General features: G+C 37.8%; 2 protein-coding genes across 4 annotated transcripts; one reads left to right on the forward strand and one right to left on the reverse strand.

Moving 5' to 3' along the window:
• The first annotated feature begins 447 nt into the window (after window positions 1–447).
• On the forward strand, window positions 448–5,368 carry LOC103952393 (protein ALTERED PHOSPHATE STARVATION RESPONSE 1). 3 transcript variants are annotated; one of them, XM_009363981.3, is made up of 6 exons: window positions 448–1,140; window positions 1,252–2,145; window positions 2,468–2,652; window positions 2,765–2,988; window positions 3,739–4,069; window positions 4,509–5,368. In XM_009363981.3, exons 2-6 carry the CDS (start codon window positions 1,368–1,370, stop codon window positions 4,953–4,955), a joined length of 1,965 nt encoding a protein of 654 aa, XP_009362256.2. In that variant the 5' UTR covers window positions 448–1,140; window positions 1,252–1,367; the 3' UTR covers window positions 4,956–5,368. The 3 variants fall into 3 exon arrangements, with proteins under 3 accessions (XP_009362256.2, XP_048438494.1, XP_048438495.1); XM_048582537.1 differs by having other exon boundaries at window positions 1,314–2,145; XM_048582538.1 differs by having other exon boundaries at window positions 1,388–2,145.
• A 3,203-nt stretch (window positions 5,369–8,571) lies between these two features.
• On the reverse strand, window positions 8,572–21,235 carry LOC103952394 (ABC transporter C family member 2). Its single transcript, XM_048582157.1, is given in 31 exon segments — window positions 8,572–8,933; window positions 9,056–9,219; window positions 9,221–9,312; window positions 9,314–9,469; window positions 9,669–9,909; window positions 10,036–10,162; window positions 10,287–10,605; window positions 10,607–11,044; window positions 11,208–11,531; window positions 11,647–11,827; window positions 12,003–12,418; window positions 12,925–13,077; window positions 13,186–13,284; window positions 13,551–13,751; window positions 14,001–14,141; window positions 14,484–14,651; window positions 14,944–15,037; window positions 15,122–15,228; window positions 15,440–15,574; window positions 15,933–16,040; window positions 16,791–16,865; window positions 17,175–17,240; window positions 17,710–17,766; window positions 18,080–18,104; window positions 18,180–18,260; window positions 18,345–18,459; window positions 18,637–18,793; window positions 19,063–19,102; window positions 19,269–19,447; window positions 19,929–20,351; window positions 21,028–21,235. Coding segments are annotated over 30 exon segments (4,881 nt in total). The 5' UTR covers window positions 20,262–20,351; window positions 21,028–21,235; the 3' UTR covers window positions 8,572–8,844.
• Window positions 21,236–25,822: the final 4,587 nt, after the last annotated feature.

Raw genomic sequence — 25,822 nt, forward strand, 5'->3', positions numbered from 1 at the left:
CGCAAAAGATAACAACCCGAACACTTTTCTTTGTGGATTCATGCTAAAAAACCTATGGAGCGTGGACCCCTCTCATTGCTAAAATGCGCCGAGGGCGACTACTGTAGCACTCCAGTCCTCTTGTACGGTACTGTTTGCAATCGGTGGAGTGGCCTCCCCAAAAAGGAATCATGGCTGTAATCTTTCATTGAAAGATTTTTCAGTGTAATCGTTATATGAGATGATATATTACGTGTCATTATATAAATAGTGCGATATATGTGTAAAAAAATTAATAACTTAAAAAATAAAAATTTTCACTACTTATATAAAAATAGTGTATCACTCGTGTTCCCGTCACAATTAAAATTTTCTATTCATGATCGTGAGTTGCTTCTTGGGCAAGTATTATAATAATGTTCCTGTGCTAAAATGCGCCTCCTCTCTCTCTCTCTCGTCCTTGGTTGCTTCTCTTTGTCTCTTGGGTCTCGAGCTCTTCTCTCTCTCCTTGCTTTCTCTCTCCTCTCTGCGTGCTTGGAGAGATGGTCTTCCATTTGAAAAGCATGGAAAAGGCGACATTCATTTGTTGAACAAGGTTCGAGTTTCTGTGACAACATTTTGAAAGCCCAAAACCCTGCTACTAGTAATATCAGTGATTGTCGTTTTTACTCCTGTCGTTTATTCTGGGCATGGCAAATCCCTGCTCCTCTTTCTCTCTCTACCCCTTTCTCTCTCTTAACAGTTTCCATGTCGGACCCATTCTTTATCTTGTCGTCTTGCTTTCCATTTTTTTTGAAAAATTATTTTATTTGTTTTGTGAAAGTTCAAATTTTTATGTAACCAAATAAAAAATGCTAAAATTTCAAAAACATCTCTGGAACTGCTTGGCAGGAAAAACACTTCTCCTGCAAAGCTGCTGTAAAACCCATTAATTTTTATTCCGGTTCTGTTTAGTTGTGGGAGATATGGAGATTTTGGGAAGTGAACCTTTTTTTTTTTACTGAGAGTTTTATTTTCTTTGGGGACTTTGAAGCACTGGAAGTGTGGATGCATGCAGTGCAAGGATAGCAGATTCATGATTTGGAGGATAAGAACCTTGAATTCATTGGTGAAAGATGCCAACTTTCTCTGTGTATGCTTGAAAATTCACTGAGAAAAAAGGTACCCACTTTACTTTTTCTCTTTTTCTGTTACTTCTACAACCTCTGAAGCCTTTTGGTTTACGAAAGATTTTGAATTTGTTAGCTTTTATTTATTTATTTTTATTCTCAGTGATCAGAATAAAGGAATGCATGTAATGGATGTTATGAAAAGCTTTGCTATTGTAATTTCAGTAAATAGGCAGAAGAAATTGTGTTTGTTTTGGTATAATTTGGTAATTTGGGAAGATGGGTTGTGCTGCATCTAGGATTGATAAGGAAGAGAGGGTGAGGGTTTGCAAGGAGAGAAAGAAGCTAATGAAACATTTGGTAGGTTTTAGAGGTGAATTTGCAGAGGCTCAGTTGGCTTATGTAAGATCATTGAGAAACACTGGAGCAGCACTTAGACAATTTACGGAGTCGGCGACGTTGGAGCTTGATAGTACTGCTCCCTACGGCTTGGAATTTCCAGCCTCATCGCCTCCCCATTTGCCTCCTTCCCCGCCACCACCACCACCTTTGAGCCCTGATTTGAGAAAGTTGTATGATAGTTACACAGAAGAAGTATGCATTGAGCTTACTAAGGATAATAGCAACACTCCACCACCTCCTCCAGGCCCTAGCTCGTCGTGGGAGTCTTGGGACCTCTTTGGCCCTTCTTCACTGGAGCATCATAAACATGATGAAATGGTGGAAACACTTGAGGAAAAATGGGAAGAGGCCAACATGGAATTTGAGGAAGACGAACAGGAAGAGCAAACGGTTGCTAATGCTGTGAATTCGCCACCTAAGAATCTGCAGCTTGCAGAACTCATCGTGGAGGATGTATCAGTGAAGAAGCGGCATACTTTGGACACTGCAGATATGCCCATGGTACTACGGAGATGCAAGAAGACCTTGGAGGGTATAGCTACGGTGTTAGATGATTATTTTCTGAAATCATCTGATGGTTTAAAGGAAATTGCTGTTCTTATGGACATCCAAGGAGGAGACACTTTTGAGCCACTCAGTACTAACGAAAGCAAATGTAAGATGTTGTTGATTTATGGATTTGGTTTCTCTTAAATGTTGTCTTCTTCTTGACAATTTTTTTTTTTACAGACACAAACTTTATAACAAAGTTGGAGAAAAAGTACTAGTAGCATGGTAGAGAACTTCGTAAAACTACATATACACTTCTAACTTGAAAATACATATCACATTGAAGTCAAAATTTCAAACGTATTAGTTCTCTACAACACTTTGTTATCGTGCAGCTTAACGCAGTCTCTATGCCTGTGCACTTGTGTTTACTGGCTGCTTCGCTTATTAGGCTCCTCCACATATTTTCTTTGCTGTACGATTTGCAGGGAAGAGTTCCAATTCCACAAAGGTCTTTAGTGCATTCCCATGGAGCTGGTCTTCTAGGTCGCTTCAATTTCCTAAAGATGCGGTTGAGTCTAGTGGTTCAAGTGAACCATGCAGGCCAGGAGCTCATTGCATCACACTGAAAAAATTATATGGTCACGAAAAGACACTTTACAAAGAAGTTAAGGTAAGAATGGTAATTGACGGTAGTGTATCCAGTGAAGATATTCAGAATGTGTATTTAAATATCACAAGCTAGGCCTTGTCCCCCTCCGAATTTAATCATTTTTATTGTGCAGGAGGAAGAGTTTATCAAATTTGAGCATGACAGAAAAACCAAATTACTACAAAAACTAGAGGATGAAAACAATGACTGGACCAGGACTGAGAAAATAAGGCTGAGCGTTGAGAGTTTGGAGTCTGAAATCTTACGTCTTCAGCACTCAATCAGCTCTACTTGTTCTTCTATAGTGAAGCTCATAGATAATGAGCTGTATCCTCAGTTGGTCAAGCTAACTACCGGGTATTGTTGAGATTATGAAAACCATTGTTTTGTCCTTGGTCTATAAAAATAACATGGATGCTATTCTATTAGCTTTAGATTATGGAGGACAGTAGAATGTATAAAGTACTCTTGATCACTCGGGGAAAATTGTCCTTCATGATGACGGAAATTATGATTTTTTTTCTGTTCTCATTCATCTCATTCACCATAGTTATCAGACAGTGATGATAGTGTATCCTCCTCTTGGTTCTATAAATTTCATTAGTACTCCTTCCTTCACACTTTCTTTTGCATACAGCAGGGTGTTTAGTAGTCTTTCTAGTCGATACCATAAAGTACTCTTGATCACTCGGGGAAAATTGTCCTTCATGATGAAGGAAATTATGACTTTTTTTTCTGTTCTCATTCATCTCATTCACCATAGTTATCAGACAGTGATGATATTGTATCCTCCTCTTGGTTCTGTAAATTTCATTAGTACTCCTTCCTTCACACTTTCTTTTGCATACAGCAGGGTGTTTAGTAGTCTTTCTAGTTGATACCAACCTAGTAGTGAGTACATGGAACAAGAGGTTGTTTTATCCCTAAGCACCCTTTTAATTGAAGAAAACCTTAATTTAATTGAACTTCATTTCTCTTCAGGATTAAAATTCCGTTACCTTGAACATGGATTCTCAACTGCCCTTCTACACATTTTAATGGAATGTGGTGAAACACTCCCCCGCTTATTTGTATCCTGAGATGTCTTTTTGCATGGCCCTCTTGCAGGCTTTTGCACTTGTGGAGAACAATGTATGAGTGTCACCGAGTTCAGCATTCTATCTCCCAGCAGTTGAATACTCTTACTGATATCCAAAAGCTAGACTTGAGTAGCAACTACCACCGCCAAGCAACAATTCAACTAGAAGCCGAGGTCTCTTGCTGGTACAACCACTTCTGCAAAGTCATAAAATCTCAACAAGAGTATGTTAGAACCCTCTCCAGGTGGATCCAACTTACCAACAGTCTTGTTGATGATGATCGAAAGAGTCTCTACTCATCTTCTATTTGTTGGATGTGTGAACAATGGAATCTTGCCTTTGAAAGATTACAGGATAAGGTACTTCTTTTGGCTATCACTGATTTTCCTGACAAGATTTTCAGTCTTTCGCACTTGTATAACAAAATACGAGTTGGACGCTTGCTGTGCAGAGGTAAAACATGTGGTTGAATTTTGACAGAAAAACAAATGTGCTTACATTTCTTGTTGCATCTTATGAGAATTGAGAAGTATTAAATTGAGTACTAGACGTTGAGGCATTAGGCAATCAAGATGTACTGAGATGTGGAAATTGGATGAATCAATTGTGCTTTAGATTAAGTGCAAATCCTCGTAAGTATCTTGAAGTTGAGAATAACTGATTACTTTTATGAACCATTTTATTCGTAACCTAGTTTGTGCCTGGCGTTGTACTTATAATTCTGAAACTATAAGTTACAAACTGTGCTGTTTTATGTGGGGAGCTATGATTTTTTATGCTTTTTATTTTTGCTTGCAGGAGGCAGCAGAAGCCATTAAGAGCCTTCTATCAGCCATCCGCTCAATTTTCATGCAGCAAGAAGAGGAGCACAATCTGCAGAAAAAATATGAAAAACTTGACAAAAGGCTGCAAAAGGAGTTATGTACATTAGCTGAGATGGAGGAAAAGAGCACTGCGGAAGATGGGTGTTCCGGTTTAGGCCCTAAGCATCCATTGTCACTGAAGCGCGCCAAAACTGAAGCCTTAAAGAAGCAAGTGGACAGCGAGAAGGCTAAATATCTCAACTCGGTCCAGGTTAGTAAGGCCATGACATTGGAAGACCTGAAAACGAGCCTTCCTAATGTATTCCAAGCGTTAATGACGTCTACAAGTCGCTATGTCGAAGCCGTTGAGGCTGTTTGTGGGCACATTATAACAGCTGATGGTTTTGATTCCAATTCTGAAACTGCACTGCGCCCAGCTTGATAGATTTATAATGGGGGGCTAGCAGGTTATCGGCGTAGTTGAAATTCCAATTCTGAAACTAGGAAATCAGCTATGCAGCATGTTTAGAGGAAACCGCAGCAGTGCAGAAAGAGAAAGGGACGTAAATGCCTTTGCTGGTGTCAATTCGCCGCCAAGAACAGTGAATGATGTTGGTGTCACAACAACTGGGATGCTGTTCAGTATAAAACTGTTAAACGGGCAAAACGGAGGCAGCTGGTCAGAGAAACTCTAAGATTACGAATGAGATAGTCCTCAGAAAATGTGTTATCCACTAAATCTATCGACGCAGTTGTGCTTTAGACGTTGCCGAAAAATTAGGGAGAAAAAAAACCTTTCAGGATGATTGTGTTGTGCATTACAGAAGATAGTAACTGTGCTTTAGGTGTTGTGCATGACATGCATTGTACCGGTAACTCGCGACTCTTGTCATGTCGGGACCAACATCAATGTTTTGGCATGCCACGATGCAAGAGTTAGTGTGTCATGCCATGCATTTTTCTAACACTTGACACGTTAACCTCGCATCATGGCACGCCAAAACATCACTGTTGGCATACGATGAGCATGCATTTTGCCAACGTTTTGCATGCTTGGCATGTGATGGGATGTTATGATATTAGGATGCCGTGACATGTATTGCCGACATCTAAATTATTCCGAAATAATAGGCTAAGTGTTGGAAAAATGTTGGCGTGCCATGATGTGTTAGCATAGCTAGAACTTGTTTTGACACCCTAACCATTGCATTGTGGCACGCCATAACAAGCATCGCAAATTGTTGACTGAATGCATGGTGTGTCATGACACGTATTTTGCCGACAATTTGAGACGCTTGTCATGTTAGGACCAACAACGATGTTTTGGCGTGCCACAATGCGAGGGTTAAAGTGCAATGCCATTCATTTTTCTAACACTTTGACACATAACCGTCATATCGTGGCATGCCCAAACATCGTTATTAGCCCCGACATTAGGCTCTTTTCTAAATTATTCCAAAATAGTAGGCAAAGTGTTGGCAAAATGCATGTAACAAAAATGATCTAGGAAAGAGTAGACCTCAGAGCCTAAAATTATTTTTTTGGAAATTACTACAACATAGTAGGCAATTATATATGAAGGGTTTTTACAAGTAAGAACACATCTACTGATTGAGTTGCAAACTCACAAAGATTATTATCGGTAAGAACGCTTGTAAATTTTCAGCTCTACTAATGAATGTGTTTTTACTGGTTGAACACGTGTAAATTTTTCAGCTCCACTAATGAACGTGTTCTTACCGGTGAGAACACGTTCATATATGACTAGTGTCCTGTTTTGTACTAATTTTTGGAAAAAAATAATTTTAGGCCCCAGAGTCTACTCTTTCCTAGATCTTTTTCCTTTTTAAATTATTCCAAAAGGCAAGGTGTTAGAAAAATGCATGTCATAACAAGCCTTGCGAGCTGACAACTGAATACATCATGAATTGTCGACAAAATGCATGACGTAAACCTTCACATAGTAGCACGCCATAAAAAGCATCATGAATTGTCGACATAATGCATGACGTGTCATGACATGCATTCTACCGACAATTTGTGACGCTTGTCATGTCAAGGTTAACATCGATGTTTTGGCATGCCATGATATGAGGGTTAGTGTGTCATGCCATGCATTTTGCTGACGTTTTGCGCGCTTGGCATGCGATGAGAATGTTATGGGATTAGGATGTCGTGACATGCATTGCTGACATCTAAATTATTCCGCTGTAAAGTGTTGACAAAATGATGGCATGCCACGATGCGAGTGTTAATGTAGCCATGACTTGTCTTGACACCCTAAGCCCCAATCGTGGAACACCAAACAAGCCTCACGAATTGTTAACAGAATGCATGGCTTGTCATGACATACATTTTGCCGACATTTCGCGACGCTTGTCATGTCGGGGGCCAACGTCGATGTTTTGGCGTGCCACGATGCAAAAGTTAGCATGTCATGCCATGCATTTTTTTAACACTTTGACACGCTAACTCTTGCATCGTGGCATGCCAAAACATCACTATTAGCCTCAACCTAGCCTTGCTTCTAAATTATTCCAAAATAGTAGGCAAAGTGTTGGCAAAATGCATGGAAAAAAAAAAAGATCTAGGAAACAGTAGACTTCGGAGTCTTAAATTATAATTTTGAAAATTACTACAACATAATAGGTAATTATGTATGAAAGGTTTTTACTGGTAAGAACACGTTCACTAATTGATCTGAAATTTTACAAAGGTTATTACCGGTGAGAATGCTTGTAAATTTTCAGCTCTAATAATAAACGTGTTCTTACTGGTAAAAACACGTATAAATTTGCAGCTTTACTAATGAACGTGTTTTTACCGGTAAGAACACGTTCATATATGACTGGCGTCCTATTTTGTACTAATATCTAAACTCGGTCCAGGTTAGCAAGGCCATGACATTGGAAAACCTGAAAACGAGCCTTCCTAATGTATTCCAAGCGTTAATGACGTCTTCGAGTCGCTATGTTGAAGCCATTGAGGCTGTTTGTGGGCACATTAAACCAACTGATGGTTTTGATTTCACTTCGGAAACTGCACTCCCCCCAACTTGATAGATGTATACAGGGGGGCTAGCAGGCTATCGGCGTAGTTGAAATTTCACTTCTGAAACTAGGTAATAAGCTAGATATCATGTTTAGAGGAAACCGCAGCGCTGCAAAAAAAAAAAAAAAAAAAAAAGAGAGGAAGGGACGTATAAATGCACTTGCAGGTGTCAATTCGCCGCCGAGAACAGTGAATGATGTTGGTGCCTCAACAACCGGGATGCTGTTCAGTATAAAACTGTTAAACTGGAAAACGGAGGCAGCTGGTCGATCAGAGAAACTCTAAGATTACGAATGAGATAGTCTGCGGAAACATGTTATCCACTGAATCTATCGACGCAATTGTGCTTTAGGTGGTGTTGAAAAATCAGGGAGAAAAGACTTCCAGGATGATGTGTTGTGCCTTACAGAAGACAGTAACTGCGCTTTACGGAACCTTGGCAGCTCATCATTTCTTATATATACCTTGAACTCGGTTTTGGAAACTTGTCTCCCAAGGCATAACATCCGCAACATTATTTGTTCAGATGAACGTGAGAAGGATTACTTTCAATGCGTGCCATCTAGAAATGTCAAGGGAAGCTGCAATCTACGTTTAGAGCATACCTGAAGTGCATTAGCATCTGTTGACATCGCATTGTTGATTTGATCCCCCTCACGAGCCATAGCGAACTGTTGTCACTGTCATACATCTTTTTCTCTACGTAACTTGGTAAGTGTTGTAGATTTTTAGAATAAGTTCTCGAGTAAGGTTTATTCTCGATTATAGATAAGAACCTGTATTATCGTGAGGTAAAATCTTAAGTGTAACTGGTTGTAGCGCTTATTTTTGTCTCTTCATCACATAACATGTCGTGTGATAAAAGAAACAGAGATATGCAAGCAATTTAGTACGAATTAGTTGGAGACTTGACCCACTTGTGCGTCTGAACAAGATATAAAAAGTGATGTATACATGCAAACACACCCCATTTCTTCTAACGCTCATGTTTATTTTTGACATTCAAGTTGAATAAATATCAAATAATTAAAGAAAATAAATGTTCGAAAAATCATTTTCAAAATACATTCACTTCGAATGTAGACGTTAATTAAGCTAGTTAAACAAAAGCCAGTGCCAACTCTCTTGTACCCAAGTTAAAGCCTCCCTCCTCATAAATTAGACTAGTTAACAATATCGCCCTATAAAGGTAAAAAACGAAATTAGAGACCGTAGTAAAAATCGAGTAACAATTAGTCATCTAAACTTCTTCACTAAGCCGGAGACAATTTTCCTAAATGTCAGCAATGGTCCCAGTCAATTCCGTCTTCAAAACCATTTTCCGGTTGCTGCAGCCGATTCCAAGCCAACTTGCTTATCACGGCAAGACCTGAAGTAAAGAACGTTTAAATGCAGGTCAGCTTTGGAAAACAGATGAAAACATACATTCAGAATCTACTTCTGATTGCGGAAATAATGTGGGTTGAGTAATCAAATGGAGCCACACGGTACCTTCAACCATTTTGTAGAGAGCTGACCACCACCCATCTCCAGAGAGCTGGTTTTGATCAAGAGACTCGTCGATCTCTTTATCATGCTTCCCTTCCAGAACTCCTCGGAGAGTGATCACTGCATCTTTCGTCTTCTTGAGGATGCTGTTCTCGTCTTCAGTTTCCATTCTGGGATGAAGTGAGGCTTACAGCTACAGCAAACTGAGCAGCTGCAGCCCAGCGAGAAGAGGCTAGCCATCTCTTCTATCCATCGACTTGTCCTGTTATCTTCTCTCACCAAACTGTTTTCTCCTTCCCCTCCAAGTACCAAGCTTCGTAAATACTGAGCATTCGCTGAGCCTGTACTTTGGACCATTTTGGAGAAAGCACTTCCTTCATTAGACAGCAGGTGCTCTGGTGTATCAAATTCTCGAACCTGCAAGCACAAAAAAATTAACAAAAACAAAAACACTTAAGCGTTTTAAGTCCAAAGGCTGCAAGGCTCAAGTATAATTGACTCAAATTTGCAATATGGATCCCATAAGACAGAATCCATAATCTTTCCACATTGTCACTCAGACATCAGCAGAAAAGAAAATAAAGAATGAGCTTAAGGAATTCTAACTGAAGCATACCTGGCCAGCATCAAGCAGAAGGATTCGGTTGCAGTCAATAATGGTATTCAGACGATGAGCAATGATGAGCATTGTACATGATTTAAATTCTTCACGAATAGTTTTTTGAATAAGAGCATCAGTTCTGACATCAACAGCTGCAGTTGCTTCATCAAGAACAAGTATTTTTGATCTTCGCAACAGTGCTCGAGAAAGACTTAATAGTTGTCGCTGTCCAACACTGAAATTATCTCCTGCCTCGAGACCTTGACATATCACAAGTCAGGTTAATATAATGAGACCGGAATCACATAAAGTAACCTCTAAATGAGGGAGAGCCTATATATAATGAGACCGAAATCACTGTCAAGTAAAGCAAAGTTGAGCATTTACCTCAGCATCTAATCCCAAAGAATTCCTCCTGATGGCATCCTTCAAATGTGCCCTCTCTAAAGCTTCCCAGAGGTCAGCATCATTATGTTCTTGAAAAGGATCGAGATTAAACCTCACAGTTCCTAAGAAAAATAGAAAAATAGGATCATTAGAATAAATGTACTTTATTAGGTGTTGGGAATAACTTCTTGTTACTCTTGACTAATATTATAGCTTGCTAAGTCAACGTGGCATGCTTGCATGTACCTGAAAAAAGAACCGGTGACTGAGGTATGATACCAAGAACTTTACGTAGATCTGACAGTCCAAACTTAGCGACATCACAATCATCAATCAAAATTCTTCCTCTTTCTAATTCAACAATCCGAAATAAAGCATTTAGCATGCTGGACTTTCCAGCGCCAGTCCTTCCAACAATTCCGACCTTGTCAGTAGGAGAAATTGTGAAAGACAACTCAAGCAAAACTGGGGGAAGTTCAGGTCTATAACGTAGAACAACATTCTCAAACTTGATACATCCAAATGAAGGCCACGCTGGAGGGGGGCGGTTGCTCTCAATTACAGCATGGAGCTTCGGAAGGCAATTCTATGTATGTACCAACCCGCTCAACAGCATTCAAGCTATTCTCAGCCTGACTTGCAAGTCTCAGTACAGCAGTCAATAAATCTGTAATATTAAGCGCATAACTGAGAAGTAGACCCATAGTGGACGCAAACTCTTGCTGGTTCTCTGCCCTTCCATTCTTCATAACAGCAAAGGTAGCTGTAAACCATATCATGAGGCCTCCCAATGTTTCCAAACGGATTGCAAGCCAGCGGTTTCTACTTATGGTCAACAGTGCAAATCTGATATTGGTATCCACAGATCTTCCATTAATGTCTGCCATCCGATCATAAGCCTTATATGCGCGAATAGTTGCTAGACCATTCAGTGCTTCACCAAATTGTGCATAAATAGGGGATCTGCTGATGGAGTCCAAGCGCTTTAACTCACGAGCCGTGCTCTACCCAAAGAGAAAACAAAATATTATACAAAGTGCAGCAAGAAATTGATACCAAAGTGACCAACATGGTAATACAACAGGCTAAGTACATGACACCTAGTATCTTTGAGTTAAGACTTAAGGGTGACTCCAAAAGCATATCAAACATGTAAGAATCATGTACCTGATAATAGAGATAGGCTGCATAAAACAAAACGAGAAGGGGCATAATGGCCCACAAGGACATCGTGCTCACGATCCCTATCAGGATGAAGGTAGAAAGGAGCTGAGAGGCTTGCCCAAGAAACATATTCACAAATGGAGCAACATTACGATCAATGTCTCCAAGATCCCTTGCAAATCTATTTATGATCCGTCCAAGGGGATTGGTTTGGAAGAAGACCATTGGAGCTTTTAAGATAGAGCTAAGCATGGCCTCATGCAACCTCCTAGCAGCATAAAGACTAGAAATAATCAACCAATAAGAGTTTGCCAGTGTCACCAAAACCTGAAACCAAGAAATGTAGTTGCTCAGTACAATTTGAGGCAAAATCTTCCACAAGATAGTTGATACACATTACAACACCTAACTTAAAACAACTGATGTTTAACTGTGTTCTTACCTGACCAAATGATATAAGTGCATAGATCATATTGTAGAAACCGGGGTTATAATTCGTTGTCATGCCTTGATCAGTCCAATGGCTCAACCATGTGCTACTTGAAACTCGTAGAACCTCAGATGAAACATAGCATGTAAAGAGTATCATAACCGCCCACAAGCCTCCTAACGCATCCTTATACCTGGATAAGATAAATTGCAGATTTAAAAGACTTCTAAGCATTGATTAGCTAAGTAATGTGCGAATGTAAACAGCAAATGGTATTAGCCCCTCTGAGATCAAGGTTTCTTAAGAATAAAGGGATTCTCAACGTAGTACAAGAGGAATTCAAGGGGATACTTGAAAATCTGATTTACCTTGCCAAAACTTTCAAGCTTACTACGCTTGTTTCCCTTTCTTCTTGTTTGATAAGAATAGATTTTCCTTCTTTTGGTTTATTTGCTTGGCTTGTATTTTTTGGCATACCATTTACCACCCCATTGGCAACAGGTTTTGAAGAGCCACCATGATCAATCATTTCACTGTTTTGATCAATGGTACCACTATCTTCTTTTTCTTCTTCTTCTTCATATTCTTCCATCTTTCCTGCATTTTCCATTAGCCTTTTGAACAGTGTGCCATTATTGGAAAGCTCCTCAAATGTTCCCTCCTCCTTCACCATACCTTCATGGACCAGGATGATTCTATCAACTTGTGAAAGGAAATGCAGCTGATTTGTAACAAGAACCCTGGTTTTCCCTCTCAGTTCTCCCCTGATACATTTATCAAAAACCTGGAATGATACATAAGAAAAGTTAGATGACTAATATACAAAAGAATTATTAATAACCAACTTTCAGCAGCCAGAGATAGAGCTTGCAAGTGTTGTAGAAAGAAATAATGGAATTAGGAAAATGCAAACGACAAGATAAACCAGAGTTAAGGAAATATCCATAAGCTTTACAGTATAAATAAAAGAAAGATACAACTATACTAGTAGAATCCACTGGACTTATATACGAATTTGTCAAAATTAATATGTGATTATGATCTGTTAACACAAATGCTTAAATAAAGGCATGCTTATGTGGGTAAGTCCAATTAACTCTGACAAAGAAGACAGATTCAACCTAATATTTGAAATACTGAAAGCTTACTGAAAACACATTTGTGGAGATGACAAAGGACATGCTAAACAACAGATCAGAGATTATATTTTATATTTAGAATTAGAATGCAGAAGCAACAGATAACCGAACTCCTGAAGTGAATAACATAAGTTGGATGTAAAACAGTAACCTGTCGAGCAACTTGAGCATCCAGAGCACTCAAGGGATCATCAAAAATGTATAAATCAGAGTTGGAGTAGACAGCTCTAGCCATGGAGACTCTTTGCTTCTGCCCACCACTAATATTCACTCCTCTTTCACCAATCTCAGTCAGATCACCACCCTACAGTGAAACAAGCGAGAAATTTAGGCCTACAAATTACTAGGTAACATGGGAAGTTTGCAAAATGTACTATAAGAACTAGCACGATAGAACTCTAAGAGTACTCACAGGCAATAAGTCAAGGTCATGCTTCAATGCAGTCACATCTATTGTCTTCTCATATCTTCTGGAGTCAAAGTAAGATCCAAATAAAATGTTGTCACGTACCTGAAAACATAAATTCAGAAACTGACCAATTTGCACGAGCAAGTAGATTGCATTGTAATTAATTTAGTACTCAAGGTTTAACCACGTCCCAGGGGGCACCGTCTCCAACTAAATTATCTTGATAACAAGAACAAGTATTATTTGTGCGAGCAATTTTCAATCACAAGGTTTTCCATATTCACAGAAACAGTATATAAATACAAAAATTCAAACACATATGTTAGAAAGATGTATATAAATACATAAAAGAGGTGCTCAAAACTTACAGTTGCATTAAAAATCCATGAAACTTGTGGAACATAAGCAACCATTCCTCTCATTACAACACTTGATTCTGCTACAGGAGGAAGCTCCCCAAGCATTGCAGATATAAGTGACGTCTTTCCTTCACCAGTACTGCCAACAATTGCTACCAAGCTACCAACAGGGATATCCAAATTAACATTTGTCAGCGTGGGCTTCTCTGCCTGAAGGAAAACATATATTTCAGGTTTGTTTCTTTCAATAGAGAAAATGCAAAACACTTCTAAGCTTGTTCAAGCACTAGATTACTTATATATGGAATCCTTCTACAACACACACAAACTTATATGATGTAACAGCCACAGAGAACAAATTGACTACATAATGAACACATATAGGTAATAATGAATCAATTGTACGCTTAGAATATTCATAACAGCCACAGAGAACCAAAGAAACATTGTCAACTAGACCTTTGAGTCCCAAGAAAAGTATCCATTCTTAATTGAGATGGCCGGCAGTCCTGGATCAAGAGGAGGGTTTGGCAGAAGAACTCTCTCTTCAGCTAAAAGTAGCTCCTCTAAGCGCTTTAAGGATACATTAGCATTAACCACCTGTAAAAATAAACTACCATTAGAAATTGTAATAGAAGAAAACATGCAAGAAGTTCACAAAGTTGGCAGACAAAGAACTTTATTTTGATTATTTACATGAAATTGAAACAGAATACTTAATGCTCAAGAGGCCAACATATTGTTAAACTGCTTATTCAAAGTATAGGCAAGAACTGTTTTCAGAAAAGAACCAACATGGATTCAAAACACTGAAATATTCTTGCATGTACATCACATTACCCAAAAAAAAAAAACCATCTTCAAGAATAACCCAAAGTTTGAACCACTATAAATGTTTGAGGGAAATATTATCATTTTTGGGTATCGGGAAAGAAGTTGAACCTGGGTTATTATATTAGGAAGCATGAATAGGGGAAACCGAAGCACAGCAAACAGAGTAAGTGAAGTAAATGCCCTTGCAGGTGTAAGATCCCCCCCAAGAAAAGTGAACAATCCAAATGAAATCACAGTGACTACCACTGGGCTGCTATTTAGTATAAATCCATTGCACTGCAAAACAAGGGAAAGAGTCGGTCAAAATAAAAGGAAAAAAAGTTGACGTTCATAACATCTATCTCAATGAATTTGGATATGCACATGATCATGATAGAAACAAGATCATGCAAAATGCCTACTTTAGTAATCAACTGTAGCACTTTGATGGCATGTCATGAATATATGAAATCAGAAGTGATTTTCTTATAGGACTGAAAACCTTCCAAAAAAGAGATATTATAAGAAATTTACATCAAATGAGTGGATATGGTAAGAAAATGCAAATTTCAGAAAAAAATTGCCATACCGCTCCCAGCAGTGATGCTTTTCGAAACCAGAACAATTCATCAGTTCGAACACTATGCACTTTGGATTGGAAACTACTCTCCCATGCATAACATCTGAGCCATTGGAAAACACAATGAAAAACAGTACATATAAATCCCCCTAACATATATAGGCATATCACCAAAATTGAGTCATACTTCACAGTGTCCATTGCAGCCAAAATTTCATTCATCAGACCAATTCTCTTGTCTGTACGCTGCAACCCCTCCTTGGACAATTTCTGCATTTTGCTTATCATAAATGTCTGTTCCAAATAAATCGCAAAGATCAGGACACATTAAATAGATAGGAGACCTAAACATGTATAAGGTGTCCAAATATAAAACTGTGGTGTAGTTACTCACTACTCAGTACAGACAGGCACACTCTATTGTGATAGTAATGTAGTCACTAAAGCAAAATTAACATAGCTTTTATTGGAAAACAAGCAAAATCAAATGCAGCAACTATGTTACCTGTAGGGGGAACAAAAGAACAAGCATGAGGGCACCAAGTAGTGAAGCAACTCCCAATTGCTGATAAAGAAGAACCATGGAGAAAACGATACGAAATGGAGCTGACCACAAAATATGAAGAGATTGGGATACTTTCTGTGCAAGGAAACAAAAACAAATTAACCAACCAACCTAAACAACTTCACAAATAATAGCACAAAATGATTAGTACACTCCAATTTGTTTGGTACCACCTGTATATATTTTGGCAAGAATGACATAAACCCAAATCTCATTTGAAAAGAATTTTGAGTAGACAATAAGTAGAAAAAGAAAATAACATCTTATGTTCTGAGATTAAAGTGTCCAGAGAATTATGGCTCCAATCGCACATTCGGGGATTTTACTATCGTCTGACTTCAGGAAATTGTTATAGTAATCTCTAATTAAAAAATAATTTTCACTTTCAAAAGATAATTTTAGGACACATGCAAAAACTGTTCAGAGTGCGTGCCTGAAGTGCTTCAGCATCAGTTGTCATCAAGTTGGTTATTTTCCCAGAGGCAAACTTCTTCCTTGCTTCTTGAGTCAGCCTTAAGGATTTCCGAAATACAGCAGCAACCTAAAAGAAGAAAACTGTAGAAATTAGAATCATACTTCGAAAAATGATATATCCAAATTCTTCATAAAATTATGAGTTCACTACATCCACACATTATTAGAGTGAATAGAAGACCATACTACTATTTAACCCCCAAACATAAAACGCTAAAAAGAATCTCCACTCCAAACATATTAGAAAAGTAACAAGACCTTAACTCTCTCAAGAACTCATAAATAACCAGCCAAATGTCACAAGCCCCCAGTAAATAGCACAGTAAAATTGAGTTTGGGTTTGGTATTTCATGATTCTAAACAAAAACCTAGCCTAACAAAACCAAACATCTATAGACATCCCTGAGCTAAGAATCTACCGTAAAGTTCCAATCCTCATTCACCCAGGGACCAGGACTAAGTAAAGGGACTCACAAACTGATAGACTTGCGTTGGTTGCTGCCATGCATGTGAAACAAGAGTTATACTGGGGAGGGAGAGTTGTGGGAGAAAAAAAGTTGGAGCATTTTTCCTATATCTTCAGTTTCGAAATGACTGTTCATTAATGATTTACCCTAACTATATTATTATCCTTTAATGTATAAATGAGCACAGATGGAACTTTCTCAAAATTCCTCAACAAAGTTCTCTTAAATAATAGTATAAATTTGGGAAAAGAATGACATTGATGATATTATAAACATGGTAAAATACAAACAAATATTGGAATAAAACCTAATACAATTAAAATGGGATTGGAAAGAGTAACACAAAATACCAGGGTTGACCGTAGCCGGAAGCCAACGCGCATGACATTTTGAAAATACTGAGCTTCAGATAACACCCCACCAACCTGTAATCAAGGCACATCCTCCCAATAAAAATAAATGTGCAAGATATGTTCCAAGGTTCAAACACCAGCTAGTGGATATTGTGCAAGGTTTTCAGGGAAAAACAGGAAATTTAGGAAAAGGGAAAGCAGGTTATATTAGGTAAGCAATTTTTGTCAATTCACCAAGCAGGGTAACTGCAACATCCCTTGAAATTGTTAAAGCAGCAGGAGTATGCAAATATATGTGATACTAAAGGGTAGCTGTGCAAAACAAGCTATGTATTGGCAAAAGTAATGACGTAAATACAAAACAAAGGACTTATATCATACCACTCCAGCAAATATTGAGAAGGCATAGATGTAACCAATCCATGCTGGATCCCCTCGTTGCATAGACTGCAGACAATTTTAGATTAAATGAAGGAATGATTATGATAATTACAATAAAGGATCATTTCACAGGACTCTGATACACATTCTGAATTCAGAGATATGCAGGAATTATGACATATCAGCAGCATAATTTTAAAAATTAACATACCTGGCGAAGGTTAGGTTAAAGCTATTCCGACATTACAGCGACTAGAGTTTTTGTGTTATTGAAGTCTCATCGTTGTTTCTTTTCTTTATTTCGTAGTCAAAATTTCTATTTAGTTATCGTGTTTCAACAATTTTATGGCCAAAATGGCAAATACACAGAACCCAGGAATGCTTGACTAGCACAAGTTAAATTCATAAACAGCCCTCATATGGGCCCAATCACCAAAATCATTATCCCTGCTGATTTGTATATTAAAATAACTAGTAGTACCAGAGACAGACATGGGAATGAAAATATAGAAAAGGGAAGGGTATAAACACAAACCTGTAAGAGATGATTCAAAATAAGCGGCCCCACAAACTGGGAAAGATCATTCCCGATCTACAAGTTGTCAACAAAAAATAAAATAAGTTATAGCACACAATGCGTTCAATTTTACCGTGCAAAACTTTTGAGGAAACAAATAAGAAACTAATAACTCTTAATTTCTAGAACAACTCACTGAAGAGTGTGACCAGCATGTAATGTAAAACAACAATGACGAAGAGCAGTAAGTGTTGATTAAAAAGTTAAAAACATACACTATTCCAATTAGCGAAAAATAAGTGTAATGGCCTTTGTGTACTATTACATCTGTATCAAACTTTGCACACTATTAACAAACATAATAAATTCGGAAGAACAAGCTAATTACCTTCCAAAAGCCTCCAAACCAAAACCTATAAACAGAACAACAAAATATGAATGAGAAGCATGTACATAGAACTGCACATGAAAAGTCTGGAATATATTACCTTCCGCCAAGACTAGAGTTCAATGCTCTTAAAAGCCATGGTTTAGGCTTTCGACATTCCTCAGCCCAACATGTTTGGAACCTAGAAAGCCAGTAAAAGAATGATGAGCAAACCATGATTGTACTAGTTTAAGCAGAAACTAATTTGAAAATAACAAGCACACACTTATTGTTCAGTGTTTCAGTACGATCCCAAGTATCCAATTTCCAGACATCTTTCTCTGTAATGGGTCTTTGATATCCTAGCTTCATAAGGGGATTCACCCATGAAAACAGCAATCCTGGATAAAACACAACCAAGATATGAGTTGAGAAATCAGCCATGGAAAGAGGGTTCGGTGGAGTCTTCAGAATATTACTAACAATCTATTCCTTTGCCTTTGCACCATGCAAAATTAGCAAGCAAATAACAAATACAGGGCTAGGGAAATTAGGATCACATCAAATTACATACATACTTGACAATATGTTCACATGCCTCTCAGGACATATTTGCTCTCCTCCAGGAAGTTCTTCATATGCATCATCATCAATTGATTCAGTACGGATTGGAGTACAACCAGGATAATCGACCACACATGGAACGTACACAAGCAACAGTATTCCAAACAAACCCTACATCAGAGTGAAAATACATATAAAAAACAATGACATTAGATATGCAGCAATTCTATGATGGTTCTAAGATGGATTGGTAAATAGTAGCTTTTTACAAGGCAGTGCTGGAGGATAAGAGAAATTAGACTTGCTCAAACACTATTTACACTACTTTTAAGAAGAAACCTCAAACATTGCGACATTTAAAAAAACAGTAGGACAGAAAGAGGAAACAAAAGCATAACCAGTGAAAATGAACGTCAAAAAAGAAAAACAAGCCAACAAACCTGAGCAGCAACTTCACTGATGTACAAATATAGTACAAAACTGCAACGGTTACACAGGAAGATTGTAAGTTGTCTTGCACAACCACAAGCCTGGATAATGTACTAGCGGAGTAATATAAAACCAAACAAAAACCTTAAAACTATAAGCAGTGATATCATCTTTTGGTAAGGAAGGAACCAATTTAGGTAAACAGTCACACACAAACCTGTCGTATAACTCCCTCAGTGAAAGAACAAGATTCAGCATCACGGAATCCCCCACTAAAGCATAAATTACCGCAAACCTTACAAACCATCGGACCTCACGGATATAGATCTTAGATTCCACACCAATCATGACCAGCATAGAGCACCAAGTAAAAGCCTCTAATATCAGACAAAATACCTGCCGAGAAAAGATGAAATTAAAATATTAAGCACATGAGTGTAAGCTTACTGATAATTTGTTTTTGTACTCTGTTTTCCCTTCAATGAAAGTTTGTTTCTTACCCAGAAAAATAATATGAGCAGGTTAATGACACTCACATGTGAAAAATGCTAAGCCAATGGTCTAAAGCTAACTGGGTTTTAAGTGTAAAATCCCTAATTTCATTGCATTTACATTAATCACGGTTCTTAGTTTGTTAAACTTGATATCTCCTTAGAAATCACGGTTCTTAGTTTGTTAAACTTGGTTTATTTTGTCACTTAAAGGGTGATGACTACCTAATTGTCCTACATTTGATAAATGGAAACATTGGTTTCTTCAATTCACTTCATTTAAGTGTAAATTTTACGTAAAAGAACTTCATCTGTACTAACTACGGTAACACCAAATAGAGCAGCTAAATGCTAAACGATTAATTCACAGTACACAACAAACCAACCTCAAATGGTGCAAGGCCAGTCTGCCCATCTAAATTCAGCACTGAAATTCCCATGATCAACTGGAACACAGGCTCGGCAGTGCAATAAGCAGCCAATAACCCCAACATGTAATTGTAAACTTTGGACTGCAAACAGAACCTCTGGACTTTGAAATCCTTCTTGATCCGCCATATTCGATAAATGCACAGGCCCAGAACAACCAAATGAGAAATGCAGACAACTAAAGAATCAACCGCGCACGGCGTGTATGCACCAAAAGCATTCTCCACTGCTCTTGTCCAGACCCCACCGGGCACCGGACGGCAATACCAATCCAAAGGCTGAAAACCCATCTTTTTGGTCACTTTTTTTCACAAGAATTATTCACTTTTAAAGCACACAATCCACCACTCTGAGCTCTCAGTCCCCACTGAGAGCTACTCCTGCATTATATGGTAAAACTGAATTTAGCCCCACAAAAACCCAGGAACCAGTGAAATCTCTTCAAAGGGTAAAAGAAAACAGTAAAAATTACAACTTTGCAGATGAATGGCATACTTTCCTTACTACCTACCTCATACTTTTTTATCCACGAGAAAATACAATGCTTCGAAATAATATGGACAAAAATAAAAACAGTCAAGCATTCTACTATCTCAGCACCGTCGTTCTCAAAAATCCCAAAAAAATGTTCAAGCTTTCCATATAACTTCAGACTTTCCAGAACCTCACTCCAGTTACAGAAAGTCATTATCTACTCTGGTAGTGTACATTTTCTCAGTAACCCAACAGAGCACAGACTCAAGCTAGAAAACTAAAATTCTTCAGGAAAAAAAATACATTAACGTATAAAAGCTTTTATTACTTCAAAAAAATAAAAACTCAGAATTACATAATTCATAACTTTTCAGATTTCAAAAGCAGTAAACACCTCAGAGACTTGTCCTGTACTCAAAAACCCAGAAGCAAAACTGAAAGAGTAAAACCGCTGCATATATACGACCTTCTCGGATCAAAAAAGTGAAATTTTTTGGGAAAGTAAAATATTTTAAAGCTCTTGATTGGATGCCGAGAAAATAGAAGAAGAGAATCCCAACTTTCCTGGACAAGATGGATTACCATTTTGGTGCATTTTCTTTGTGTAGAAGTGATGGAATCATTGGAGTGGAGTTGGTATCGTATCTAATTCCTGATGAGGAATCGAAAACCGAGAATTTCTTCATCTGAAAAGCAAATTGACAAAAAGACAATAATTATTTGGTTTTTCCTACACTCTGGAAATAATCTGGAAATTTGGGCTTTTGTTCTTCTGTGTATAACAAGGTGGAGGTGGGGAAGACAAAGATTGGTGGGGGTGCTCAGTAGGGGTATTACTGTTTTTTCTGTTGATGGAAAAAGTAACTTCTTGTGATTTGGGTCAGTTATTTAGTGATTTGGGTCAATTATTTTGTTTAATATTAATGGTAGATTATTATTTTGAAATCTTCACTAATAAATTCTAATTTCTTTTGAGAATTTTGTTATTTATATTAATTAATGAAACTCTCTTTGTCAACGAAAAAAGAGTGAAAATATAATTTAGTCTTCTATCACAAAAAAAAAATAATAGGCAATAATGTAATTTCACAGGTCTAAATTTTACTGTTTTTTATTGAAGCCTCACCTACAAGTGTAAAATACCTTCAATATTAAAAAAAAAAAAAAAAAAAAAAAAACCTCCCACTCCCCACGTTATCTCTCCCTCTCATTCTTATTTTCTAAAAAAAATGTGTTCATACACACAAAATATATAGGTAAATGCTTGTAAATATTAATAAAAGCATGACAAGTTGACAACTGACCAGTCAAAATTAAAACTGAAATTTAAATATCCATGTTTTTGCAGGTAGTAAAAAAAATTTGGCGGTGCCATGGTAGTGCAAGCTTGTAACTAAGCAGAGAATTTAAGCAATTGATGGATGATGGAGACTTTGTCGAGTAAGGCATGGTTGGTTGAAATATATTCACCACTCTTATGAAGTCACTTTAAGCACGCACTAAACCTCTCAATTTAGTAGAGACGCCCCCACCCTTTCGAGTGGGTAGCAAACAAACAAACACACACAAAAATTGATGGTTCTTTGACTAAATCAAAAAATAAAATTGGCAGAAAGTGGGTGGCTTGGCAAGCAAGCTACCTTCAGCACCGGTAAAATCTCTATCAATGATAACCAGGAATGGCCGGGACACAGGAGGAATCTTATTATGGCAATTCTTCTTTTTAATAATGACCGGCATATCTATAATTCTTTTTAAATGATTCTCCAGAATCTAATTGGTGAAAAAGTGAGAGAAAATAAATGCAGAAAAGTAAACAATATTTTCTAGGAGTAAACTTGCTGTAACTTAAAAGGGAAGAAGAGCACAATTCCGACAACTAATAATCTAATAATATTTCCGACAAAATAATAAATATTGATCACATTAATTTAGAAAATAATGTGTTTTAGCCTGAAAATGACAGATTATTATGTATAATCTAATTATATAAAAGAAAATCATTTTAGGAAAGTATCAACTTGTTTTTACTTTTAACTATCACGTATATCTAAACTCATTTTTACTTTTCATAGGATTACGGGACCATGGATTGAGTCACGTTGGGGCCGAGGGGCAAATGCTCGCACTCAATTTTTTTGGAAAAAATACATATGATGTATATAGCAATTCCACGCTGATAGAACATTTTCGGCTGTAAAATTTTTGAACAATTGGTTAAGAAATTGGATACGAAATTAGTTGATAAATAATAACATGGTTATTTATATCGAGATAGATATTTGATGTTATTGCCTATTGGTAATAAAGTTGTTATGCAATGCTTTCAAAACACGAAAATGCGTCAAGAGATATTGTAATATAGTGTAATAAGTTGTTATTGCCTTTTGATGGCTTGCAGTCATGGTGGCCTTGTTGAAGATGGCTGAAGAATTTTCAAAAGCATAGGGGATGATTACGGCATGGAGCCAACGCTTGAGCATTATGGTTGTATGGTTGACCTGCTTGGCCGGGCTGGCGTGCTTCACGAAGCATACGATTTCAGTGTGATCATCTGCTCGATGAGTTGTGATATGTGTCATGCATATTGATTCATGCATTAAGACCCAATGCAGTGACAAAACCTCGTTAAGTCCCTAGAGTTTCTTCCTTGCACTTGCAATTGCTAGTGCTGCCTTATCTTTGATGTTGTCAAAGAATTGAAAATAAACAAGTCTCCACGATGTCTTTAAGATCAATGTGCCACAAATGCCCCCAAAAGCCTAATATAAAGCAAGTACCATGCTTACATAGAACCACATGACACGTCCGACCCTGATATTCCCCGAACACCAAGGTAGGCATGTGTTGGTCGACACCCGAAGGTGATGAAATCATATTAGAATGCATGAGAACAAGAAATAAATAAGAGTTATAAATTAAATATAATTAATATGCAAATAAAGAACGTGTTCAGAGCATACAACTAATCTAGAACACTAAAGGGAAGAATATAAAATCGAATGAATAAGAGAATGGATACTACACTAAGAAGGCTTGAAGATGTCAATTTGGAAGTACCTTGACACCTGGATCATACGCCTTGATTCTAAATCCTGAGGGGCGCAAAACAAACATGAGTGGACCAAGTTGATATACATAATAATAAAACAGTTATTCAACATACTAACCCCCAAAGTTTTATAAAGACTAATAGCATAAAATGTAATAGGTTTTCTGAAAACCTAGCATGCCATAAAACCTTTCATGAAACATATCTCGTAGATAGTGGGCTAGCTATTGATATCAATATCAGTATCTCTCACCCTGAAGCCATCAATATATACCTCCTGCCAGCCATTTATCTCCCTCGCCTGTAGGCAAAACCATGACCACTAGATACGCACAAAATCATTGAACATAGTATTTCCAAACGTAGATACATATATCTCAAAAACATATTCATAGTATAAATCCATCATCTATACTATAAAGAAGTGTGTAAAAGCATGTTCATAAGCAGTATAAAGTCATCCATCATCTATACTACAAAGAACATGAGTTCGATAAAATATGATATTCCAAAATATTCTCAGTAAGCGTAATATCCCATAAAACGTAACCATTAAATCCTGTTGTTCATGTATGCATTTCTATTATTAAACATGCATTTTAGAAGGGATCCACTCATAGATACTTCGTCGTCGTAGAGCCGTACAAAATAGGGATGATGGAATCACCGCTAATAATTGCACCTAAGCACATAAAGGGTCCAATTAATAAAACTCTATTAAAATGATTGAATTTGGCAAAACGGATACAGAACGTCGAATTACCCTAATAAGGGTCCTGGGGTAAATTTCGAAAAAGTCAACACTAAGAATATTCCCTGACGAAATATTCTAAAGAATATTCTATCCGGTTAGGCTGGTGGGTTTGGCCGAAGGGTCCTAGACCCAAAGGCATGGTTTCAAAGGGTCAATGGTTTGGGCTTCAACGGGCTGGGTTGGTGACGGGCTTGGGTCTAGGTGCACGACACAAGGCTTGGTTAGACTACGGTTTTGGGCTTGAAAGCGCGGTTATTTAATTGGGTTATTTGGTTTAAAAGACTAAGGGATTGGGCTGCCCAAATGGGATAGGTAAAAAGTTTTGGGTCTAAGGTTTGTGGGTCACCGGACCCAAGGAAGAAAAAGGCTAGAAATCGGCCGGAGAAATCTCGAGCTCTGACGGAGCTCAAAACTTAGTCAAAACAAGTGAACTAAAATACCAAAATGAAGCCTGTGAAGCAAGGAGTTGAAATATAACATCCTTGTGGCCAGTCATGGCTGGAATATGATCGGACAACGTCCGTAAGTCCCAGCACCTCGCCGGAAAAGAACTATAGGGATGAAAAGAGAAGCATTTGGAGTGTTTTGAGGCTTACCCAAATCAGAAAAGTTACAAAATCATTCAAAGTCGCGTTAGGGAACTTTGTTCTCGTTGAAGCTTGGAGTTAGAGTATCACGGCTCGGTTTTTCCTACGTAACAGGGCTCAGGTTTGAGCTCGTGAGGTCTAGATGATGAAATGGGTGGTTTCTTAAGTGGTGCTTTCCCCCATGGCACCCTTTGATGCTTGCCGAAAGAGAAGGGAGAAAAGTGAGAGTGAGAGAGATAAAGTGAGAGGGAGAGTGAGACTCACGAGAGGGAAGAGAGAGAGAGAGAGAGAGGAGTGGGCTGGGGACAAACTCCAAAGGTGGGCCCCTTGGGCACACCTATTAAGGCAATATTTTAAACTAATATCCCAACCCAACATGAAATTACAAAATTACCCTTTCGTTCCGTAAAAAATCCGGGACGGGTTGTTACACCACAACTAGTCATTTCCATCTTCATTCTCGTCTTTTGCATCCTTAGTAGTAAAAGTGTCATCTCCAATACACTTGGCTGAGAGAGAAACACTACATAGCAATAGATTGACTATATGAATGGAAGAATCATTGAGCATTTGAAGTTGGTTTTTCGAAGGAATTATTCCTAGCAAGTTGATCCAAGACAAGCTCAAGTAGGACAAAGATGTTAAAGATGAAAAGTTTTGAGGAATCTGTCCCAAGAAGTGGTTGTGTGAGAGATCAAGAGTTCCGAGCCTTCCAATAATCCAAAAAAAAAAGTTCAAGCTTTCCATATAACTTCAAACCTTCTAGAACCTCACTCCAGTTAAAGAAAGTCAATATTTACTCTGGTAGTGTACATTTTCTCAGTTACCAAACAAAGCAGAGACTCAAGCTAGAAAACTAAAATTCTTCAGCAAAAAAAATAAATTAACGTATAAAAGCTTTTATTACTTCAAAAAAAAAAAAACTAACTCAGAAATACCAAATTCATAATTTTTCAGATTTCAAAAGCAGTAAATACCTCAGAG

The sequence above is a fragment of a genome, unplaced genomic scaffold, assembly GCF_019419815.1.
Source record: "Pyrus x bretschneideri cultivar Hongxiangsu unplaced genomic scaffold, Pyrus_bretschneideri_v1 Contig19, whole genome shotgun sequence".
NCBI lineage: Eukaryota > Viridiplantae > Streptophyta > Magnoliopsida > Rosales > Rosaceae > Pyrus > Pyrus x bretschneideri.

Excerpts from the sequence above, each read along its gene's own strand:
- LOC103952393 (XM_009363981.3), top strand. The coding sequence starts at position 1,368 with ATGGGTTGTGCTGCATCTAGGATTGATAAGGAAGAGAGGGTGAGGGTT. Across the intron at positions 2,653-2,764 it reads CACTTTACAAAGAAGTTAAG|GAGGAAGAGTTTATCAAATT; the intron begins GTAAGAATGGTA and ends TTTATTGTGCAG. Across the intron at positions 2,989-3,738 it reads TTGGTCAAGCTAACTACCGG|GCTTTTGCACTTGTGGAGAA; the intron begins GTATTGTTGAGA and ends GCCCTCTTGCAG.